Source organism: Salvelinus sp. IW2-2015, linkage group LG1 (genome assembly GCF_002910315.2).
Source record: "Salvelinus sp. IW2-2015 linkage group LG1, ASM291031v2, whole genome shotgun sequence".
In the NCBI taxonomy this organism is placed as follows: Eukaryota; Metazoa; Chordata; class Actinopteri; order Salmoniformes; family Salmonidae; genus Salvelinus; species Salvelinus sp. IW2-2015.
The window spans coordinates 42,250,866-42,276,096 of record NC_036838.1 but is presented as its reverse complement, the minus strand read 5'-3'; the positions used below and the strand labels follow the sequence as shown (position 1 = coordinate 42,276,096).

Below are 25,231 nucleotides of genomic sequence, written 5' to 3'. Positions count from 1 at the left end.
GCTTCCCTGTTGATGTCGTTTGACACTGCCTCCTTACACTCCCTGGTGTATTTGCTGAGTAGTATAGGATTGTCTCATCTGCAATTATGTATGCAGCATTTCTCCAGCACTGATGGAAAGTAATTTATGTAAATGCAGAACAGCAGGGATYCAAGCACATTCCCTTGTGGGACTCCATTCACCACAGGTACCTGGGCTAATTGCGTGCTCTGCAGTTTGTACTGACTCCTCCCCGTAAGTATGATGTGAATCACTTGATTGCAGTGCTGTCAAAGCCTACTTTCACAGGCTTCCTCTGGAGTGTGGGGTGGTGTAGTGTCAAAAGCTTTCTCCAGATCCAAGAAGAGCGCTGCTGTGACCTGGCTGTTACAAGCCGACTTGATGTCCTCCACAACCTTTTGCACTGCTGTAGATGTGTATCTTTCTAAAGCAGCGTTGATAGGCTGTAAATAGGCCGTTGAGTGAGAAATAGTTGGCCACCTGTGTCTGCACCAGCCTTTACAACACTTTGGAGACAGCACAAAGAACTGATACTGGACGGTAGTTGGCCACATCCGATCTATCCCGACTTGGTGTTATATAAACCGTTTTCTATTGACATGGGATTTCCCCAGTTGAGATTAACAGGTTGAGGATATGAGTCAGCTGACTCGCTATCACTGTGGCAGAGTCCTTTAGAAGCCTGTAACGTTGTTAATGTTATTAAGCATGGATGAAGTGGTGATTAATGTCTAAAATGTAACTGTTCTTATGGGATTTTCTAATAGTCTTTTCACAACTTGAAGAAATGCCTTTGCATTGATTTTGTTATGTTTAAATCACTCAGATAGCATAAGAACGGCATAAGCTATGGCAAAATGTGTAGAATTGCAGGACATTTTCTTTAAAACTGGAAAATGTTCTCGGCCTCAAGGCTAAATGTGTAGAATTGCAGGAAATGTGCTTTCAAACAGCAACATTTTGTCCCTGCGGCCAAGAGGGCGTCCTCTAAAACTTCTGGTCGGAGGCTGCACCATCGAAGATGATAAGACTCACAGACTAGCCCTCTGAAAAACAATACTTCCATTATGACTGGACATTAGATCAAAATCATAATGTTTTAATCATAAAAAGCCACTAGATCCTAACTTTAAATGGCCGGATCAAATGAATTAAGACTCAAAGTTGATATTCACAAAGWTCATACAAATCAAGCAAGGCACGTTTGTTAGGAGATCCAATTTGGCAGAACAATTCCACTGGCTGGGATCAAAAGTGTTCACAGGGACAAGAGGTTTCTGAAGTTAGGAAAATGCTCTTGATCGATTTCTGTTAAAGAAAATTAGATACCAGTGACTTGACATAGGCTTACTGAATGTCATTCATACAATCATGATGCATGCATATCCCCAAATAAAATAGGAATACCGGGAAACCCATAATGGATCAAATTCATTACACTGTAACGTTACTGCAGTTGCTAACGTAGCCAACGTTACCAGCAAATATGTCTGTGGCGTCACTACCGTGTCAATATGGGTATACCGGTGTGGCACCGGTTGCCATCTACTGCCCGGTTTAACTACGGCCTAGCTAGCTAGCTAAATAACGACAGTTAGCATCCCTTTTATGGATACCGGGGAGAAGGCCCAACTTAGTTAGCTAGGTTTCTACTGGACCCAGCTAGTTTACATTCACTCATACGAGGTAGCAATAATATAGTTTAGGATGATTAACTAGTTACGTTTTGATGCCTACAAAATCTAGTCCACCCAAACCCTCTTACAAAATACTGCCTGACCCGAATAAAATAGTTCGCCAATATTTTAGCCGGATTAGCTAGTTATGAGTCTACAGCAGCTAATATGAAAGTGGCTGACTAGTTAGCTAGCTACCGGTAAACCGAACAAAGCCGGTGAGGTGGCCTTCTAGAGTTAGCTAGCTAACTAGCTAACGTTACGCCAACTCGTGAAATTGTGTCTAACGTTAGTCGGCCCGCTTTTCTGATCCCCACATGCACAACAGTTAAAATGCATTAGCCAACAAAATTATTTATCTGCAGTTTAGCGAATTTGACTAGCTAGCCATTTTAGCAGATTGTCAATAAACTATAGTAATCTGTTAGCTAGCTAACGTAAGCTAACTAACTAGCAAGCTAAATGTCTCCTCCCTATTCTTCAAAACATCAGTCATTGACCCGCACCCAACCGCTCACCAATACGTTACCTAAATGTTTCTCCCCCGAATACCTGACCAAGAGATGGCAGGGGTATTCTTGTCAACGAAGGATACTGAGGAGGCGGCAAGGTGTTCAGTTGAGAAGCGCCTGGGGCTCCCGACGGTAAAGACACCGAGGTCAGGGTAGCCCGCAGTTGGCTCGACGGAGACGGGCCAGTTGCAGGTCCACTTACTGCGACAGTGGCGGGTTTTGGGACTATTTTCGCCGGCAAACTCATTGCAAAAAAAGAAACCAAGGAAAACAATACACTAATAAATACTGATACAAAATATATCTAGCTTTCATAAATATAGCAAGCGTTGAATATGATTGAAACAGGCCGCAAATCCTTTAGCCGACACTAGGGCTAGCTAGCTATTATAGCAACTCAGATTAGCTTTTTTTCATGGAAAGTCGCTGTTCGGGTCTGTGGTGCTATTCATGGGGACGGTGGGAGGTTTGCCTCCCTTGCCCGCCCGGGACCTCTGCAGATCCGTTTCAGTTCTTCCGAACACTATCGCCGGCGTCTTTTCTCCTTCGATAATTTAACATTTGTTTTCAACGACTGATTTTTCTATAATCATTTTTCCACGGAGATGGGAGACTTCGTTAACATGGCGTTCCGGCCGCTTCCAGTCCGGTAGGACAGATGATTCGGCTATTCTCGTCCAATTACGAGTATGTACGTCTTAACTACAGCTATCGAAAATGACGCTTCATTTGTTGCATTCATGTGGCCAATTATCTATACTGACTGGCACATAGGCCTACATTCATGTATATTGAGTACTGCATTATTTTTGTTCTAAATAACTACGCTTTATATTTTTTTATAGAATGTATGTTATTTATTATTTTAACTGTAGTGGCTGTCTTGAAGTGTGTGTGTGTGTGTGTGTGTGTGTGTGTGTAAAATAAACTGTCTCCTGCTATATGTATGGGGTCATTCTCAAGAACCACTCACTCAATATATAAAAATGTAATCAGGTTCAAGTACAGTCGTCTGTACACATAATGATGGACCGATGGTGTATTTACTGCCAAAAGGCAGAAGTGAAGTTTGTATTAGATCGCACAGTACTCGGTACTGTATTGTTTGTGTGCAGCGACATCTAGCGTTGATAACCACTATTAATTTACTTTTATTGTTTGGGAATACAACGGAGGCTCATCATTACGTTAAAGTTGTCGTTATGAAGCCTCAGATGGGCCATCGAAATAGATGGGTCATACAAAAGAATGGTTACAACATTTCTATGAGATAAGAACAATTAGAGAAGTAACGTCACAGAGAAGTCATGTCATGTATGACCAGACAGAACGGTAAAACTATTTTTGTTACGTGACTTGTTCAATGGTTAATATACTGAACAGAAATATAAACGCAACATGCAACAATTTAAAAGATTTTACGGAGTAACAGTTCATAGAAGGAAATCAGTAAATTGAAATAAATAAATTAGGCCCTAATKTWKKKWKTYSWYAWSWSMMWWGSMWWKKTMAAWRRAAWRKMSAWAKGMMTSRYCWGKMWRRTSSATSSAYYWKMCWGRYSAKKCMTWTSKMYWTTYYWTTKAMMWWKSCWWKKSWSWTRWSRAMWMMMWAMATTAGGGCCTAATTTATTTATTTCAATTTACTGATTTCCTTCTATGAACTGTTACTCCGTAAAATCTTTTAAATTGTTGCATGTTGCGTTTATATTTCTGTTCAGTATATTAACCATTGAACAAGTCACGTAACAAAAATAGTTTTACCGTTCTGTCTGGTCATACATGACATGAATTTCTGTGCAGGGGCACAGCCATGGGTGGGCAAAGGCTCATCCACTTGGGAACAAGGCCCACCCAACCAATCAGAATGAGTTTTTCCCCACAAAAGGGCTTTATTACAGACATAAATACCCCACTCCCCTCAGACAATCCCACAGGTGAAGAAGCTGGATGTGGGGGTACTGGGCTGGCATGGTTACACGTGATCTGCGGTTGTTGGATGTACTGCCAAATTCTCTAAAATTACATTGGAGGCAGCTTATGGTAGAGAAATTAACATCCAAATCTCTGGCAACAGCTCTGTTGGACATTCCTGCAGTCAGCATGCTCCCTCAAAACTTGGCATCTGTGGCATTGTTTGACAAAGCTGCACATTTTAGAGTGGCATTTCATTGTCCCCAGCACAAGGTGCATCTGTGTAAAGACCATGCGGTTTAATCACCATCTTGGGGTGGCAGCGTAGCCTAGTGGTTARAGCATTGGACTAGAAACCGAAAGGTTGCAAGATCGAATCCCCGAGCTGACAAGGTACAAATCTGTCGTTCTGCCCCTGAACAAGGCAGTTAACCCACTGTTCCTAGGCCGCCATTGAAAATAAGAATTTGTTCTTAACTGACTTGCCTATTTAAATAAAAAATAGATATGCCTCACCTGTCAGGTGGATGGATTATCTTGGCAAAGGAGAATTGCTAWCTAACAGGGATGTAAACAAATGTATGCACAACATTTGAGGGAAAAGCTTTTTGTGCATATGGAATATTTCTGGGATCTTTTAATTCAGCTTGTAAAAAAAATGGGACCAACACCAAAACATGCTGCGTTTATATTTTTGTTCAGTACTTGCCTAGTTAAATAAAGGTTAAACAGTACATCCTTGAGTTTCAGAATGCTCTGATTTAATATTTGTTTAAATATGTCACTTATATCAGGCATTTAGCAATTATGTGAGGGTCACTTCCTTACAACACCACTACTGCATAAACTGGAGACATTAACCCAAATCAGTGTTAGGTTTAGTTGATGCAGAAACAAGCTAGACCTACACATAGGGCTTATTGACCAGATCAATCATGTGCAATAATAAAAATATGGCTTTTACAATCCACTTATGACAGTAACTTGTATTATACTGTAGATGTGATTGACCGTTTCCTCTGGATTATATCTCAATCCAAGTCCAGGAATTGCAACTCGTCATTTTCTTTTGCAGTCTAGAAATATACAATAACTGAAGACACAACACAGAGGTGGATTGATATAACTGATACAAACAACAAATAAATATCACTATAATGCATATGACAACTTCATAAAATCTGATTGAGAGAAGTTCCCATTAGTTTTCACCTTTTTATAACCATTCCTTTGGTTTCCAGTGTTAAAATTGTCCCTCAATTAAGTGAACACGAAGGCCCATTTTCAGAGTTCCATTGGGGAAAGAGAGGCTGATTTCTATAACAAATTTTCTTTATGAAGAGAGTTGGGTCCGGCTCAACTTCCAGYTTCAGTCCTCATAAGGACACTGAGAAGTGTAGTGGGTAAGACAGCTGGATTTTCAGTGGTATCGAGACCAGTACTCTCCTTCCTTAGAGACTTTACCTCTGCATCTATTTTTGCTCCATGTCCCCAGTGTCCATTTTGCCACCTGCCAGACCTACCAATGTGTAGCTAGGCATCACCAAAGCTCACACTTGTGTTTAGGGTTCATGGGGGCATCTGCCTTGCAGCCAAAGTGCTCGGAGAACTCATGGGAATTGGAGATGGTGCCAATAACTCGAAATCTCGACGGACTRTGTGGATCTGTGATGATGCCCTCATGCGAGCTTTCCGGAGTTCGAACTGAGCACCATACCTACACATAGCAGGAAGCACAGACACACATATTATTAAGGACTTTAGAGTGAATAATCCTTCATTTACATTATCAATGTAATAGATCATTCAAATTAATACATAATGTTGAAGGCAGGCATGCTCGAGAATGCATTACTAAATTTGCCACAGACATGGAGATACTGTAAGTGGCACAAACCTGGGCGAATCCAACAAAAAATAACTGATGATTAGTCATCCCYAGGGCGGGCAGAGTGGCCTCCTCTCCATTCTTTGCAATCCAGTTCACATAAGCCTTCAAAGCAGACAAGGATCATATTACAGGCAGCATGCATTTGTTCTCCATGGCGAGAGGATGTTTGATTTTTTTTTTTTAAGTATCTTTCTTGCCCTCAAACCTTCCAAATACTGCATCCCACATTGTTAATTCTGAAACGTCTGCACATTTACTGTATGTGTGCTTGTAAGTTGAATTGTCAAGTCTACTTTCCCCTTAGCCCACCCTAACACCTCCCTATCATACAAACTTTGTAGGCAGCCTTCAGGCCACCATTGTCAGCTATGTTCTCTCCCAAGGTGTGTTTTCCATTGAGGGCTTCCTTGTTGATGCTGTAGTTACTGTACTGCTCCACCATACACTGGGTCTGCTTCTTAAAGGCCTCCACAGACGAGTTCTTCCACCAGGAGCGGAGGTTCCCATCCTTGTCGTACTCCCTCCCTTTAACATAAAGCAAAATATGCTTCAGAACGGGAGACCTAATTTGAAATCATAAATGTGCCATATTTTTGATTGGTGGGATGCTTACACTCACAGAAATTACAGCCTATAATAATTCGTTTTTTTGGGGGGGAGTGCGGACACAGTCCCCCACTACCACAACTTATGCAGTAGAGATTCCCACATCTAGGGAATTCGAGGGATCAGCTCGTCCAGAGTGCAATGGCCGAACCTCGCCCTGGGTGAATCTCCTTCGTGATCAAGGTGTCTCCCCTGCCAGGTACTGTAAGTGTACAGCCTAGCTGTATTTCTAAAAAGAGTCTTAGTTTGTACCAAACTTCTATATTCACATCATTTTATTCTGAGTCTCCCATATAAAGTAACAAGAGTTAAGACACTACAATTTATATGAAAATACAAAGTCTTACCTTGGTCATCAAATGCATGTGTCAACTCATGTCCCATAACTACACCAATCCCTCCAAAGTTCAGGGCCCTGGAAATGTATTCAACAGTTTAACAAAATATTTTCAAGTAAATAAAAGCATTTTATAACAAAGCAATTACATTCTGGGCTATGTGAAGACACCACACACACACATACTGTATACAATTCACACAAGTACAGCGTGCACACACACAAATGTGGTGTACTTGTATTTTTTCCTGAGATGGGGCGGTATTAAGGAACTGAATAGGCTGAAAAGGGAAGAGGGACCTACTTTGGCCATGAGCGGCTATAAAAAGGAGCTTGAAGGATTCCTGCAGGGAGCACCATCTCATTCTTGGTAGGATTATAGTATGCATTCACTGTAGGAGGGGTCATGCTCCACCTGTATATGCAAGACAAAGTATATAAGACAGACATAGAACATAAGTCTGAGATGAGGGTGGTAACCAGTCGTTGACTCTCCCCTATCCCCTTAGCGAGGCTGTTGACTAGAGATCAGTGTGAAAGCATTAGAACCCTAAGCTGCTCTYTTACACTATGTAGTGAGAGAAAAAGATCAGTTCGGCTGAGGGAAATTGGTTGCCAGGGAACGTTTCTGGGTGCCAGTACTATTCTACAGAGTCAGCAGAATGGGAATTTGTAACTGTCAGAGAATTTGACCTCCTCTTTGGAGAGGCGAGCACTCACTGATCTCTGTTGGGGGTTTTCCTTAGCTGGTCCGCAGTCACTCTGGCAGAGAAGTTGTAGTACTGCATGACATTTTGAAAATACAGGTCAGACACCACCTCAAACTGAGAGAGAGGGGAATCAGGTTAGAAGGCGAAAGAGGTTTACACACAAGCAATGCAAACAGGAGATACTGTAAGATTGGCAACCCTCCCCAGAACCAGGGTGTCTTACAATAAGACAACATCAATGAGTTGGGTCTTTTAATCAACATATGAGACATGGACTTCATAATATAGAAGTATGCATATTCAATGTAATTACATATTTACCTACATCATTGAACACTTTGTCAAGCTCCTTGGGGTCCATTATAAATTTTGGATATCCAACCATGTTGTAAATGGCTTCAGCCTATAACAAAGCAGATGAGGTGAATTGAGACAGATGCTTACACCAGATGGCACTGCAGAGTTCTGTTTCACTAACTGATGATAAAGCAATAAGGACTATGTTTTCTGTGTCCTGTCTGGCAATCTCTTATGGAATACAATGGAAATCCTATCGCTGCTACATACCTTATGTTAGTTATAAGGCAAGAAACTATTCCAGAGTTGCTAATTTGTGTAATGACAAGTCCCTCACCCCAGCAGTGGAACACTTTCTACAAGTTAGTCAAAGCAACCCATCTCTCCCACCTTCTCTTTGGCTGCCTTTTTGGTCTCCTGATCCATCCAGTCCACATACTTCAGGCTGTCCTCAAATGCCCATTTGATCTCAGAGACCATATCTTCTGCCTGATAGAAATATAGAGAAAAGGAGAAAAGGAAAGGCTTGTCAAAATCTCACCATGGGGCAGTTCAGTCTAGGTAGGTGTGTAGGCGATACCTTGAAACACTTACAATGGCCTTGCTGTCCTCAGCAAAAGTGGCTTTGACAAAGAGGGCCCCAAGAGCAAAGCCGAGGGCACTGTCTGTGTCGCTGACGCACAGCTTCCARCGTGGGGTGCAGCTCTGAAACATCACACCAAGCACATGAGAACTATGACACCAAACCACCTACACACAAGATCACTGCACCACCTACACACAGGAGTAATGACACCACCTACACACAAGATAGCACTGTCACTCAGACTTGAAAACACTGCATGATACTAACACAGTATCAACCCAGTCTAACTGTATTAGCTTTTAAAATGCTCCTCAAGCATGGAATAAGTAGTAAAGTGTTGGTTTTCCTTTTGAAGTAAACAATATTTCCTTGGAATCCATAACCTTGCTGCTATGCCTTGGAGTTGAAGCCAGGCCTTTATCAGAGTGTAGGGAGACAGCACKTTCCCCTCTAAAAGGGCTGACTGTTGTTTTTGTGAGACTCTCCAAGATTGGCAACAACAGGACAGCCCTCTCGCCCAACTTCCCCTCTATTACAGAGAATATTAGAATCAAATTGAGACTGCAGACAGAGGAAGGGGGAAAGGGAGAGGTCAGAGTGGAAACGGGTGAGTGAGAGAACAAGAGATATGAGTAGAGACAGGGAAAACAATGACAGTGAGTGAGGGGTAGAAAGGGAGGGGTGCTAAAAGTGTAGTTTAGAGGGTCTCAGGAATTGTGCACACACACACTCCTCAGGACAAGAATGCTCTTGGTATATTCTGACAGTGTGACTCCAGAGCAAAGCAAGGCGAACAGGATCTTTCTCAGATAAGGGTTTGGACAACAAATCAAATCAAATCAAGGCTTCTGCTATGTGCCTAATGATGACAGTGACTCAGCTAAAGTATTTCTTATCAGCTCCTTGTTTAATTAAAGGGACACTTTGGGATTTTGGCAGAGACCCTTTAGAATCAGATTAACTCGTGGATACCATTTTTATGTCTCTGCGTGCAGTTTGACGCAGAGACATAGTAGTAGTAGTGCTAGCACAATTGCTAACTAGCATTGCTTGTAGATAGACTTTGTCATTGCACTATGGGTAACACTAGTTGGCATTGGCTCACAAAATTACCTCCAACTTCATTCATATTGGACGAAGAGACATAAAATGGTAATCCACGAGTTCATCGGACTCTGGAGCAGTAGATAAAGGGCCTCTGTGATTTTGGCAAAGTGTCCCTTTAAGTTTGCCCCTAACAAGTGCACATCTCATTAAGTTTTATCTACGCCAATTTCTGTTTACAGTTTACAGCCACTAATTTATTTTTATCTGTGCTATAAGCAAGTATCGCTTTACTTCTTGACTGAGGCAGCAGGAAAAGCCGGTCCCCCTTGAGTACCCTTATCTGTAGGTCTGTTGACAATTTCCCTGCCAGCTTACAGCCCTGATGTTTTCCCCATCTCTCTCTCACCTTCTTGGTTCCATACATGACTTCAAAGAAGCGCTGCTCAGCATCCTGGAACTTCTTGTCCAGGATGGACACCATCTTCCTCACCACCTTCATGATCATGTAGTTGTTCAGGACACTGCTCAGGTAGGAGTAGATTAATTCATTACACCATATTAACATTTCAGGAAAGGAAGCAAAAGGTTATATTCTATATGTAGTTTGCATAACGTTTTATAATATCCCTATCCAATCGATATGAAATCACCCCAATGGTTACCTTAATTACAAAGCGTTGTCCATCAGCATTTAAATATGAATGAGTGGAAGGCAGGGCTTGGAAGTGATTCTAACCTCTTGTTAGTGCTTGCAATGAGGTCAGAGACCTTCTGGAGGTAGTCCTTGGCGTACACCACCACAGGCTCTGAGTCATTTAGAAGAACAGGAGCAAACACGTCTGTGAGGTAAGGCATCCAGTCCACCGCAGGAGCCAATGTCTACAGACACACACAGAAACAATGATACTGTCAACATCTACTCGTGCACAGATTTGTATATATATATATACATATATATATATTTTTTTTTTATCAGCAGGTATGAACAGAAAGTAGGAAGAAAGACCTTGGAGAAGGCACTGTTAAACCAAAAATGCAATCTATGCAAAATACACTTGTTGATTGAGACAGCCAGTGGTGGAAAAAGTACCCAATTGTCATACTTGAGTAAAAGTAAGCATACCTTAATAGAAAATGACTTAAGTGAAAGTCACCCAGTAAAATACTACTTGAGTAAAAGTATTTTGTTTTAAATATACATAAGTATCAAAAGTAAATGTAATTGCAAAAAGATACTTAAGTATCAAAAGTAAAACACTAAATSATTTCAAATTGCTTATATTAAGCAAACCAGATGGCACAATTTATTTTTTATTTTTATTTCTTTAAGGATAGCCTGGGGAACACTACAACACACAAACATAATTTACAAACGAAGCATGTGTGTTTAGTGAGTCCGCCAGATCAAAGGTAGTAGGGATGACCAGGGCTGTATTCTTGATAAGTGCGTGAATTGCACCATTTTCCTGTCCTGCTAAGCATTCAAAATGTAACAAGTACTTTTGGGTGTCAGGGAAAATGTATGGAATAAAAAGTACATTATTTTACTTAGGAATGTAGTGAAGTAAAAGTTGTCAAAAATATAAACAGTAAAGTACAGATACACAAAATGACTTAAGTAAAAAATACTTTAAAAGTACTACTTAAGTACTTTACACCACTGGAGACAGCTCAATCTGGAAGTCATCTACTGTATGTTTGTATCTGGTGATACTGCAGGTGGACATGGTGTTGATGTTTGGATCATCTGAAGCGGCAGAGAGATGCAAGTCRTTCTGGGACTGACCGCCAGATCCTTTGCCTGGATCTTATGGTAAATTAGCTCCTCGTCCCTCCTCTCCTCCTGGGGTACGGTGATGTTGGCCAGGGTGGTCTCAAAGTCCACAATTTCCTGCATCAGCGATCTGGACGTCTCCTGTGAGCCCCCCAACAGGACCCCTAACTCCACCAGGAAGTCTAGGTATGCATTCAGATACTGCCAAGACCATGTAGGCAGCACAGAGGGAGAGATGTTGGTTAAATTCAATTAAAAACACAATCCAGGACTAGGAAAATACTATTACAAGCAGAGCATTATCCCTTGAGCTATACATTCTCTAGTATTTCTTCATTTTCTGTCCAAGTGGCATACTGTAGGGTTTGTACTGTCCCTTTGGTTGTTTTCTATTTCTACTAACCAGGTTTCCATCCAACCTTTTTATGCGAGTAAAGTACATGTCAGATTATGGAAGCAGCAAATTTGTCGACAAAAAAAAAAAGTGGGATCTTTTAGTGTCTAAAATTATTTGTAAGATGGTGGTAGAAACGCCTTTTATGTGCCAATATTGATATAATAACTATCATATCGAAGTAAACGTTGAGTCACGCAACGATATGATGTGTGGTTCTTCCACTACGACTCGGAAAAGCATGCCGTTTATTAGGCTACAGATTAAATAAGTAATGAAGGTGGTGAAAGTGCATGGTGATGAGCTTGATGCTCTTTTCCCCAAATTATTGTCTTATTCTAGTGACAGGATGATTGATTCTTGGCTGCTGTTTGACAAATAAATATTCTCGCTCTTTTGTCCATAATTTTCTCATCATGTAGGCCCCTCAAACTGAACCTCGAAGCCAGATCCACTGCGTTTTTTTGTTTTGCCCCTCTAATAAGGGACTGATTTAGACCTGGGACCCCATATGGTGCAATTCATTATCAAGTAGAACAGATAACCAGCAGGCTCCAGAACTCGTAGGGTAAGAGTTGAATGCCCCTGATTTTGGCTATACTCGCACTGTATCTGCAAACTGTTGGCTAGAACGCAAGTGCCAAGACATTTGCTATATAAAACTTTTAGTGACAAAAAACAAATCAGTAGAGTTGAAAATACAATGGAAACCCATTTAACTTAAAAAAAWAAAAATGTTATTSGGTACATGGAATTTAACCGCAAAAGTTATTTTTATGTGCACTCGCTCATCCCGGACAGCCTTTTATCAGCMACAAGTAAATTTGATGAAAATAACATATTATTTATGACCACTACCGTTCAAAAGTTTGGGGTCACTTAGAAATGTCCTTGTTTTTTAAAGAAAAGCTATTTTTTTGTCCATTAAAATAACATCAACTTGATCAGAACTACAGTGTAGACATTGTTAATGTTGTAAATGACTATTGTAGCTGGAACGGCTGATTTTTAATGGAATAGCTACATAGGCGTACAGAGGCCCATTATCAGCAAACATCACTCCTGTGTTCCAATGGCACGTTGTGTTAGCTAATCCAAGTTAATAATTTTAGAAGGCTAATTGATCATTAGAAAACTGTTGTTCTGATTATTTAAGCTATAAAACTGGCCTTCTTTAGACTAGTATCTGGAGCATCAGCATTTGTGGGTTTGATTACAGGCTCAAAACAGACAGAAACAAAGACATTGCTTCTGAAACTCGTCAGTCTATTCTAACTCATTTTTCAACCACTCCACAAATTTCTTGTTAATTAACAAACTATAGTTTTGGCAAGTCGGTTAGAACATCTACTTGTGCATGACACTAGTCATTTTTCCAACAATTGCTTACAGACTAATTGACATMATTTGAGTCAATTGGAGGTGTACCTGTGGATGTATTTCAAGGCCTACCTTGAAAAATGGAAAAGAAATCAGCCAATACCTCAGAAAACAAAATTGTAGACCTCCACAAGTCTGGTTCATCCTTGGAAGCAAATTCCAAACGCCTGAAGGTACCAAGTATAAACAGCATGGGACCACGCAGCCGTCATACCGCTCAGGAAGGAGACGCGGTCGGTCTCCTAGAGATGAATGTATTTTGGTGCGAAAAGTGCAAATCAATCCTAGAACAGCAGCAAAGGACCTTGTGAAGATAATGGAGGAAACAGGTACAAAAGTATCTATATCCACAGTAAAATGAGTCCTATATCGACATAACCTGAAAGGCCGCTCAGCAAGGAAGAAGCCACTGCTCCAAAACCGCCATAAAAAGCCAGACTACGGTTTGCAACTGCACATGGGGACAAAGATTGTACTTTTTGGAGAAATGTCCTCTGGTCTGATGAAACAAAAATAGAACTGTTTGGCCACTAATGACCATCGTATGTTTGGAGGAAAAAGGGGGAGGCTTGCAAGCCGAAGAACACTATCCCAACCGTGAAGCACGGGGGTGCAGCATCATATTATGGGGGTGCTTTGCTGCAGGAGGACTGGTGCACCTCACGAAATAGATGGCATCATGAGGAGGAGAAAATTATGTAATATATTGAAGCAACATCTCAAGACATCAGTCAGGAAGTTAAAGCTTGGTCGCAAATGGGTCTTCCAAATGGAAAATGACCCCAATCATACTTCCAAAGTTGTGCAAAATGGCTTCAGGGCAACAAAGTCAAGGTATTGGAGCGTGTGCGAGCAAGGATGCCTACAAACCTGACTCAGTTACACCAGCTCTGTCAGGAGGAATGGGCCAAAATTCACCCAACTTACTGTGGGGCTGTGGAAGGCTACCCGAAACGGTTTGAACCCAAGTTAAACAATTTAAAGGCAACGCTACCAAATTGAGTGTATGTAAACTTCTGACCCACTGGGAATGTGATGAAAGAAATAAAAGCTGAAATAAATCATTCTGACATTTCACATTCTTAAAATATAGTGGTGACCTAAGACAGGGAATTTTTACTAGGATTAAATGTCAGGAATTGTGAAAAACTGAGTTTAAATGTATTTGGCTAAGGTGTATGTAAACTTCCGACTTCAACTGTAGATATTCCATTCAAAATCTGCTGTTTCCAGCTACAATAGTCATTTACAACATTAACAATGTCTACACTGCATTTCTGATCAATTTGATGTTATTTWAAAATTGACCATTGTTTTTGCTTTTCTTTCAAAAACRAGTACATTTCTAAGTGACCTAAAACTTTTGAACGGTAGTGTACATTTTAGAATATTCGCCTGCAAATCTGTCGCCACTGGATGGAAACCTAGCTACTGAAACAAATATCTAGCGAGATACATTTCTCAGAAGTACTGTGCCAATTTATGAAATTAATTTCCTAATTTAATCTGGCCTTTGTGTCAAGGCACTGATCTATTTTAAGTCCTCCCTTCCCCTGTCTTTAAATGCTACAATTTTTAAGCCCATTCACCCAGTTAAACCCCTTGAGCCATAGTGCAGCCACCTGTCAGTACCTTTGCATTGGCAGTTTTGTTGAGGTAATAATCCCGAGAGGGGAGCCCCAGCCCAGATTGATCCACCTGTACAGTAGGTAAGAGGAACAGTGCATGACTACCAGCTCACACCCYATTGAAACATTTCAGTGCTCTGAGCAAAGTGAGCCTGGGTCTAGCTTTGACAGTGTAGTATTGCAGGATCTACAGTATACTGCAGCTTCGATTAACCATACAATTTCTAACATCCCCTTTGAAAGAAAGAGCAGGTAAATGTGCACGTAGATCCTCTCTGAGTAGATCTGGGGATAAGTGATGTTTGATGAATGTTCTACCAAATGTAAAGAGGAATGTAAATCAACAGCTAAATAAGTGAGGAGAAGGCCTCTGGGAGTAGCTGGGCCTAGAGCCACTGTGTGGGCCTGAGGCCACAGTCTGAGCCTGGAGCCACTGGGGTGACTGGCTATCCTCTCACCTGGATAATATTGTGGTTGGAGCACTTGGAGTCTGTGCTGACAAACACAGTGAAGAAGGGGGAGCAATGGTAGTTGGCTGACACTGTGCGTAGAACCTCCTGGAAATTGTTTTTGTCCCAGGAGCCAGTTAGGGCCCATCCTCCTGTCTGTAAAATAATATGTATGATCTCCTTCAGAGAGAGGCTAACTTAACCTGAGAGTTCCTTAATATCAGGGCAATGGATACATCCAAGGATAAATTCAAATAATAWWWTTTTTWWAAATGGGTTAACTATTTACATTAACTATGTCAAAGAACAYGTTAGCACATCAAATGTGACATTATAGCTACATTGGGCCATGTTAGACGACTGGATGAGGATGCCTCGAGGAGTGAACTCACCTGATTGATGAGCTCCTGTAGAGGCTGAGCTCCTAACTCCTCGATCTTAGTCTCATTCATACATGCCTTGTAATACATCTGGGCATTCTCCTCAGCCTTGCTCAGCCCCTTCATGGTGGTGTTCTCTGCCATATACAACATTTTACAGTTAAGTTTTCTCCAAACTTCTCTTACAATGACAGGATAACTGTTATTGGCTTTCGTTTTTCCATTTGTTTTGAGGTTGGACTTTAGAACGTATAGCTCGTTATCACGTAGGGCGCACCGATTGGGGTCACCTTGTTATAGTCAGTATATGCTACACCTGTGCTGGTTGCCATCTTGTTAGTGGGAAGGTGTTTCACCTGTGCAGGCCCAGGTGCCATTTCAGAGTGGCTGGCCCAGTGCTCCATTTGTCTTGAGAGATGTGGATGGTTAACAGCTTAAGTTGGCGCTCCCTATTTTGATTTCTAGACAAACAATCCTTTATCGGATCATCCATGTTCGTTTTGCTTTCTGTCTTTAAGTTTAGTATGTTTGCCTCTTCTTGGGCAAATGTACTGGGTGCTCATGGTGGGTGAATTTTAGGTTCCAGTTGTTGTTGCTAGTCAACTTTCAGTAGACACCCCTGTAAGTGTCTTTCAGATCCACACTGGTTTTGTTTTAGTTGTTGGTTAGTGACTCTTTGTTAGTTCACCCTTCTGTTTGAGCAAATTGTTTGGTTTTCTTGCTGGGGAACGTAACTATAACACACATGTAGAAAGAACACTGAGGCAATAAGGACTAAACTACCAGAAGCGGGCGAGCGGAGCAAGCAGAGCGAGGCAAGTGGAAAGGATGGGACATGCAGAGTAGTGACCATGCTAGCAGGATAGTTCATATCTCCAATCATCTTTGCTTATAGTGAGGTTGTTTCCATAAGTGGATAAATTGGTCTAATTTACCATGTATGGTAAAACCTTAAGCAACCTCTTCCCATTCAAATTAGCTAGAAAAAGGTGAATGACAATTTGTTATGTGTGACTACAGTGCCAACAATAAAATAGAGAAGCGTTCTAATTGAGAGCGATGTCAAAGTGGACAACCCATCCACCTGGCTTCGGTTGGGTCATTATAATTCARAACGATGCATTCTAAACTAAATCACACGCCTCGCATGCTCGGCTATGGTGAGTGTAGGCCATAACTGTTTGAATGTATTTCTCTAGGTTGGTGAGCGGGGCAGCTAAGGAAGAATCTTACCTAACAGGTGCTTCATGATGGCCATGTTGCGCTCCCATAGGTTGCTGAAGGGACCCCATCGGGACTTTCCCTCAGGGAGGGGGTTGTTCCTTACCCATCCCCCACAGGCAAAGCTGTAGAAGTCGTGGCAGGGGTCCACAGAACGGTCCAGGGCTCCAATCACAGCACTGGCCACAGTAATGCATGTCTCTGTCCGACACATACCCGGGTGAGCTGCCAACGGAGTGGGACAAGCAGCTAAACATACTGTATCAAATATATTTKACAGACACTGCTACTTCAGCCTCAACAGTTAGACAACACTATCGCTTTGATTAAACAGCTAGTAAACTAGGGCCTCCCGGGTGGCGCAGTGGTCTAGGGCACTGCATCGCAGCGCTAGCTGCGCCAGCAGAGTCTCTGGGTTCGCGCCCAGTCTCTGTCGCAGCCGGCCGCGACCGGGAGGTCCGTGGGGCGACGCACAATTGGCCCAGCGTCGTCCGGGTTAGGGAGGGTGTGGCCGGTAGGGATATCCTTGTCTCATCGCGCTCCAGCGACTCCTGTGGCGGGCCGGGCGCAGTGTGCGCTAACCAAGGTACACGGTGTTTCCTCCGACACATTGGTGCGGCTGGCTTCCGKGTTGGAGGCGCGCTGTGTTAAGAAGCAGTGCGGCTTGGTTGGGTTGTGCTTCGGAGGACGCATGGCTTTCGACCTTCGTCTCTCCCGAGCCCGTACGGGAGTTGTAGCGATGAGACAAGATAGTAATTACTAGCGATTGGATACCACGAAAATTGGGGAGAAAAGGGGGTAAAATAAAAATAAAAACAGCTAGTAAACTTAGCAAAAAAAGAAACGTCCCTTTTTCAAGACCCTGTCTTTCAAAGATAATTCGTAAAAATCCAAATAACTTCACAGATCTTAATTGTAAAGGGTTTAGACACTGTTTCCCATGCTTGTTCAATGAACCATAAACAATTAATGAACATGCACCTGTGGAACGGTCATTAAGACACTAACGGCTTATAGAAGGTAGACAATTAAGGTCACAGTTATGAAAACTTAGGGCACTAAAGGAGGCCTTTCTACTGACTCTGAAAAACACCAAAAGAAAGATGCCCAGGGTMCCTGCTCATCTGCGTGAACGTGCCTTAGGCATGCTGCAAGGAGGCATGAGGACTGCAAATGTGGCCAGGGCAATAAATTGTAATGTATATACTGTGAGACACCTAAAACAGAGCTACAGGGAGACAGGACAGACTGCTGATCATCCTCACAGTGGCAGACCACGTGTAACAACACCTGCACAGGATCGGTACATCCGAACATCACACCTGCGGGACAGGTACAGGATGGCAACAATTGCCCGAGTTACACCAGGAACGCACAATCCCTCCATCAGTGCTCAGACTGTCCCCAATAGGCTGAGAGAGGCTGGACTGAGGGCTTGTAGGCCTGTTGTAACGCAGGTCCACACCAGACATCACCGGCAACAACGTTGCCTATAGGCACAAACCCACCGTCGCTGGACCAGAAAGTACTGGCAAAAAGTGCTCTAAATTGACGAGTTGCGGTTTTGTCTCACCAGGGGGGATGGTTGGATTTGCGTTTATCATCGAAGGAATGAGCGTTACACCGAGGCCTGTACTCTGGAGTGGGATTGATTTGGAGGACAGGAATGCAAGATAGGAATGTCAGTGTTCTGCCATGGCCAGCGAAGAGCCCGGATCTCAATCCCATTTAGCACGTCTGGGACCTGTTGGATTGGAGGGTGAGGGCCATTCCCCCCAGAAATGTCTGGGAACTTGCAGGTGCCTTRGTGGAAGAGTGGGGTAACATCTCACAGCAAGAACTGGCAAATCTGGTGCAGTCCACGAGGAGGAGATGCACTGCAGTACTTAATGCAGCTGGTGGCCACACCAGATACTGACTGTTACTTTTGATTTTGACCACCCCTTTGTTCAGGGACACATTATTCCGTTTCTGTTAGTCACATGTCTGTGGAACTTGTTCCGTTTATGTCTCAGTTGTTGAATCTTGTTATGTTCATACAAGTATTTACACATGTTAAGTTTGCTGAAAATAAACGCAGTTGACGGTGAGAGGACGTTTCTTTTTTTGCTGAGTTTATATTTAAGGGCCCTTAAATAAATCCCCTAAAATATGAGATCAAAAAAAGCACATGGGTGTTTTCAGACCATCTGGAAACCATTGTTTTCTACAGGTAACTGCCAAAACATATAACCCCTGAGAAAAATAACTTCTCTATCTAAGCTCTAGAAATGAACAGTGAAAAATAGATAGATGGAGCTTCTATAGAGGAGAGAAGGGCTGCCCCTCGAGAGGTTGTGTCACAGACGAGGTCAGAGTCAGTCATTGTTCCAATTTATACAAAGGGTAGGTCTAATCCTGAATGCTGATTGGTTAAAACCGCATTCCAGCCGGTGTCTATTCCACAAATTACACCTAAATCTATGACGTAGAAATGCCCAGGGGCGCAACTTTGGTTTTAGAAGTGGGGGGACATACTGTGTATATACATTTGAAGTCAGAAGTTTACATACACTAAGGTTGGAGTCATTAAAAAAMTTGTTTTTCAACCACTCCACAAATTTCTTGTTAACAAACTATAGTTTTGGCAAGTCGGTTAGGACATCTACTTTGTGCATGACACAAGTCATTTTTACAACAATTGTTTACAGACAGATTATTTCACTTATAATTCACTGCATCACAATTCCAGTGGGTCAGAAGTTTACATACACTAAGTTGACTATGCCTTTAAACAGCTTGGAAAATTCCAGAAAATGTCATGGCTTTAGAAGCTTCTGTTAGGCAAATTGATATAATTTGAGTCAATTGGAGGTGTACGTGTGGATGTATTTCAAGGCCTACCTTTAAACTCAGTGCCTCTTTGCTTGACATCATGGGAAAATCAAAAGAAATCAGCCAAGACCTCCACAAGTCTGGTTCATCCTTGGGAGCAATTTCCAAATGCCTGAAGGTACCACGTTCATCTGTACAAACAATAGCATGMAAGTATAAACACCATGGGACAATGCAGCCGTCAAACCGCTCAGGAAGGAGACGCATTCTGTCTCCTAGAGATGAACGTCCACTCAGCAAGGAAGAAGCCGCTGCTTCAAAACCGCCATAAGAAAGCCAGACTACGGTTTGCAACTGCACATGGGGACAAAGATCGTACTTTTTGGAGAAATGTCCTCTGGTCTGATGAAACAAAAATAGAACTGTTTGGTCATAATGACCATCGTTATATTTGGAGGAAAAAGGGGGATGCTTGCAAGCCGAAGAACACCATCCCAACCGTGAAGCACGGGGGTGGCAGCATCATGTTGTGGGGGTGCGTTGCTGCAGGAGGGACTGGTGCACCTCACGAAATTGATGGCATCATGAGGGAGGAAAATTATGTGAATATATTGAAGCAACATTTCAAGACATCAATCAGGAAGTTAAAACTTGGTCGCAAATGGGTCTTCCAAATGGACAATGACCCCAAGCATACTTCCAAAGTTGTGGCAAAATGGCTTAAGGACAACAAAGTCAAGGTATTGGAGTGGCCATCACAAAGCCCTGACCTCAATCCCATAGAAAATGTGTGTGCAGAACTGAAAAAGCGAGTGTGAGCAAGGAGGCCTACAAACCTGACTCAGTTACACCAGCTCTGTCAGGAGGAATGGGCCAAAATTCACCCAACTTATTGTGGGAAGCTTGTGGAAGGCTACCCGAAATGTTTGACCCAAGTTAAATAATTTAAAAGCAATGCTACCAAATGTAAACTTCTGACCCACTGGGAATGTGATGAAAGAAATAAAAGCTGAAATAAATCATTCTCTCTACTATTATTCTGACATTTCACATTCTTAAAGTAAAGTGGTGATCCTAACTGACCTAAGACAGGGAATTTTTACTAGGATTAAATGTCAGGAATTGTGAAAAACTGAGTTTAAACGTATTTGGCTAAGGTGTATGTAAACTTCCGACTTCAACTGTGTGTATATATATACACACACATATATATATATATACATATATATACACACACACACACACCAGAGTTATATACACCTTAGTTATATATATATACACCAGATAAGTTCATTAGAGTTAACTGCAGCTCAGATTGCAGCCCAAATAAATGCTTCACACAGTTCAAGTAACAGACACATCTCAACATCAACTGTTCAGAGGAGACTTCGTGAATCAGGCCTTCATGGTCGAATTGCTGCAAAGAAGCMACTACTAAAGGACACCAATAATAAAAAGAGACTCACTTKTGCCAAGAAACACGAGCGATGGACATTAGACTGGTGGAAATCTGTCCTTTGGTCTGATGAGTCCAAATTAGAGATTTTTGGTTTCAACCGCCGTGTCTTTGTGAGACGCAGAGTAGATGAACAGATACGCCATCCCATCTGATTTGCGCGTAGTGGGATTATCATTTGTTTTTCAACAGGACAATGACCCAACACACCTCCAGGCTGTGTAAGGGCTATTTGACCAGGAAGGAGAGTGATGGAGTGTTGCATCAGATGACCTGGCCTCCACAAATCACCCAACCTCCACCCAATTGAGATGGTTTGGGATGAGTTGAACCGCAGAGTGAAGGAAAAGAAGCGTGCTCAGCATATGTGGGAACTCCTTCAAGACTGTTGGAAAAGAATTCCAGGTGAAGCTGGTTGAGAGAATGCCAAGAGTGTGCAAAGCTGTCATCAAGGCGAAGGGTGGATACTCTGAAGAATCTCAAATATATTTTGATTTGTTTAACACTTTTTTGGTTGCTACATGATTCCATGTGTGTTATTYCATAGTTTTGATGTCTTCACTACTATTCTACAATGTAGAAAATAGTAAAAATAAAGAAAAACACTTGAATGAGTAGGTGTGTCCAAACTTTTGACTGGTACTGTATACAAATAACTATCAATAGAAAACAGGTAAAATTAAACGTAGTGCAGCTAGTTTGCTGTCTTTCCAGCTTCAGTTTGTAGTGATTGTGTTAGCTGTGCTGTTGGCTAGCTCCTCTGAACAACAGTGTCCYGACGAGAGAGCACATTTTCTACGCCAGGCAAAATCGCGCATCATTAGCTCATTGTTATGATGTATCCAAATAAATGTCACTAGTAAACATCTTAAACAAACACAAATGCAGCTACATTGTTGTTATTCTGGCTGCAATGTTTGAAGTGACTAAATTAGCTGTAGTTGGCTAGCTACTAAGCAAGGGATAAGAACATTGCCAGCCAGTATTGCAGTGGAACATTTAGAACGAATGACTGGGTCGCATCCATAGATACAGAACAAAAAGACTGAACGATTGGGTCGCGTCTCTCTGGCAACTGAACCGATAGAATGAATGACCAGCCGGCTAGGGTAGCAACCCTAGATTTCTGTCGGGACTATATCTTGTGGAAGGATTAAATAGTATGAATACATTTATCAAAATAACATTCATGAAAATATGTAAATCATTATTTGAATATGTTGGTAACTAGTTGTATAAAAGTGATATTGTCCTCGAAGCCAGTGTTTGGAGGATATATTGGCACGGTTTGCCGACCCTCGACTTTATCACGGCCCTAACACCCGTGCCAATATCTTCCACACCAGCTTCTTTGGCATTATCACTTAATTATCCCCATTCCAACAGCTGTTCCTGTTCTTGCCCCTGGCATCTACAGTGCATTCGGAAAGTATTCACACACCTTGAATTTTTCAATATTTTGTTATGTTACAGCCTAATTCTAAAATGTATTCAATTGTTTTTTTTCATCTCATCAATCTTGACACAATACCCCATAACGACAAAGCAAAACCATTTTTTTTWTTTTTTTTTGCAAATGTATAAAATAAACACTTAAACTAATCACATTTACATAAGTATTCAGACCCTTTACTCAGTACTTTGTTGAAGCACCTTTGGCAGCGATTACAGCCTCGAGTCTGCTTGGGTATGACGCTACAAGCTTGGCATACCTGTATTTGGGGAGTTTCTCCCATTCGTCTCTGCAGATCCTCTCAAGCTCTGTCAGGTTGGATGAGGAGCGTGGCTGCACAGCTATTTTCAGGTCTCTCCAGAGATTTTAGATCGGGTTCAAGTCCGGGCTCTGGCTGGGCCACTCAAGGACATTCAKAGACTTGTCCTGAAGCCACACCTACATTGTCTTGGTTGTATGCTTAGGTTGTTGTCCTGTTGGAAGATGAACCTTYGCCTCAGTCTGAGGTTCTGAGCGCTCTGGAGCTGGTTTTCATCAAGGATCTCTCTGTACTTTGCTCCGTTCATCTTTCCCTCAAWCCTGACTAGTCTCCCAGTCCCTGCCGCTGAAAAACATCCCCACAGCATGATGCTGCCACCACCATGCTTCACCGTAGGGTTGGTGCCAGGTCTCCTCCAGATGTGACGCTTGGCATTCAGGCCAAAGAATCTTGTTTCTCATGGTCAGAGTCCTTTAGGTGCCTTTTGGCAAACTCCAAGCAGACTGTCATGTGCCTTTTACTGAGTAGTGGCTTCCGTCTGGCCACTACCATAAAGGCCTGATTGGTMGAGTGCTTCAGAGATGGTTGTCCTTCTGGAAGTTTCTCCCATCTCCACAGAGAAACTCTGGAGCTCTGTCAGAGTGACCATCGGGTTCTAGGTCACCTCCCTGACCAAGGCCCTTCTCCCCCAATTGCTTGGTTTGGCCAAGCGGTCATCTCTCGGAAAGGTCTTGGTGGTTCCAAACTTCTTCCATTTGAGAATGATGGAGGCCACTCTGTTCTTGGGGACCTTCAATGCTGCAGACATTTTTGGTACCCTTCCCCAGATCTGTGCCTTGACACAATCCTGTCTTAGAGCTCTACGGCCAATTCCTTTGACCTCATGGCTTGGTTTTTGCTCTGACATTCACTGTCAACTGTGGGACCTTATATAGACAGGTGTGTGCCTTTCCGAATCATGTCCAATCAATTGAATTAACCACAGGTGGATTCCAATCAAGTTGTAGAAACATCAAGGATGATCAATGGAAACAGGGTGCACCTGAGCTCAATTTCGAGTCTCATAGCAAAGGGTCTGAATACTTACGTAAATAAGGTATCTGGTTTTTATTTTTAATACAATTGMAAACATTTCTACAAACTTGTTTTCGCTTTGTCATTATGGGGTATTGTTTGTAGATTGATGAGGATTTTTTTCATGTAATATACTTTAGAATAAGGCTGCAACGTGGATAACAGTATTTTTGTTAGAAAGTGCTCTGGAATTTGGGACTAGTTGCAAAAGCTGAGGGACAGCCCACGGCATTTGGCAACTCCCTTTGCRTTATTTCGGGAAAGGATGTGGAAAACATGTTTATATTTTTAGAGCGATAATAATTCATAACCCAAAGTCCAATTCGTCCATTCTCATTCTGTCTCATGTCTATGTTTAAGGCTGTTTATTTCGGATAATAAGTTTTATGTTTTTTAATCAACGATTAAAATTATAGCTGAATAAAAGGATTGGAAAGGTGAATGGTCTAGTAAAAGCACATTCTTGTGCCGGTTCTTATAACAGACGACTGTGATTTGTCATGTGGGCTGATTGGTGGTTGAATATGAGCAAGTGGCATTTGGTTCCCTTTTCAAAATACAAGGACATTAATACTGAGCTGAGAAAATACAGACGGTACAGTAAAAATGTGTACCTAAGAAAATGTTGGCAGATTATATGAACACAAAAGAGCAATCATAGGTTGTTTGGTCAACTCTTCTCAGGATTATTTACCTGAACCAGGCTTAATAATCTTAGCCACTCACTCTCTTTGTAGAAGATCCCAACAGTGATGAGAGAGAAGAACAAGGCAACAGACAGAGCACACACTAGGGACAACAGCCTCCGCTCAGTGTATGTCTTCTCAGCCCACACCTGGGACCAGGACCATGTCGCAGTGTCACCTGTACACACACACACACACACACACACACACACACACACACACACACACACACACACACACACCACACACACACACACACACACACACACACACACACACACACACACACCACACACACACACACACACACACACACACAACCACACACACACACACACACACACACACTGCAATGAGCACAGGGCACCACAGTGTCATCTCCATAGATACACATACACTGGTTATGTGAGTAAAGGTTACAGAGATTGGTACACAAGTCACCCTTAACCACAGTACTCAGGCAAACAAACCACTATGTTCTATGATCCGATGATGAATGGTATCCTCTATCTGGTCAGAGATGATACACTCAATACCACAAAGGCACTGGGGCAGAAATGCAGCGGCCATGACTGAATCCAAACAAGAGTGGTCTTGGGGGGGGGGATGGTTTAATGTGGGTGTCTCTTGTGTGTGTGTGTTTGCATGTGTCAAGCGTTTGTACATTCACTCTGCCTAAACAGTAGAGTTA

General features: G+C 42.2%; 2 protein-coding genes and 1 non-coding gene across 15 annotated transcripts in view; all 3 read right to left on the bottom strand.

The window, feature by feature from the left end:
* The window catches only part of LOC111967787 (eukaryotic translation initiation factor 4 gamma 3), a 67,335-nt gene extending 64,470 nt beyond the window's left edge, over positions 1-2,865 (bottom strand). For all 13 annotated transcript variants that reach the window (XM_023993145.2, XM_023993171.2, XM_023993154.2 and 10 more), the window contains exon 1: positions 2,272-2,865. In XM_023993145.2, coding sequence (XP_023848913.1) covers positions 2,272-2,435 — 164 coding nt within the window. In that variant the 5' untranslated portion in view covers positions 2,436-2,865. The remainder of the gene's footprint in view (positions 1-2,271) is intronic.
* A 1,972-nt stretch (positions 2,866-4,837) lies between these two features.
* LOC111967779 (endothelin-converting enzyme 1-like) overlaps positions 4,838-25,231 on the bottom strand; it is a 57,268-nt gene continuing 36,874 nt past the window's right edge. The window contains 18 exon segments of the mRNA XM_023993130.2: positions 4,838-5,815; positions 5,996-6,091; positions 6,324-6,514; positions 6,943-7,010; positions 7,237-7,347; positions 7,653-7,756; positions 7,968-8,045; positions 8,330-8,428; positions 8,534-8,644; positions 9,979-10,093; positions 10,309-10,451; positions 11,359-11,547; positions 14,753-14,818; positions 15,207-15,353; positions 15,590-15,714; positions 16,811-17,023; positions 24,581-24,691; positions 24,694-24,718. Of these exon segments, the coding sequence (XP_023848898.1) occupies positions 5,639-5,815; positions 5,996-6,091; positions 6,324-6,514; positions 6,943-7,010; positions 7,237-7,347; positions 7,653-7,756; positions 7,968-8,045; positions 8,330-8,428; positions 8,534-8,644; positions 9,979-10,093; positions 10,309-10,451; positions 11,359-11,547; positions 14,753-14,818; positions 15,207-15,353; positions 15,590-15,714; positions 16,811-17,023; positions 24,581-24,691; positions 24,694-24,718 (2,169 nt within the window). The 3' untranslated portion in view covers positions 4,838-5,638.
* On the bottom strand, positions 6,640-6,803 carry LOC111970964 (U1 spliceosomal RNA). Its single transcript, XR_002878188.1, has one exon. It is a non-coding gene; the product is annotated as a U1 spliceosomal RNA (small nuclear RNA).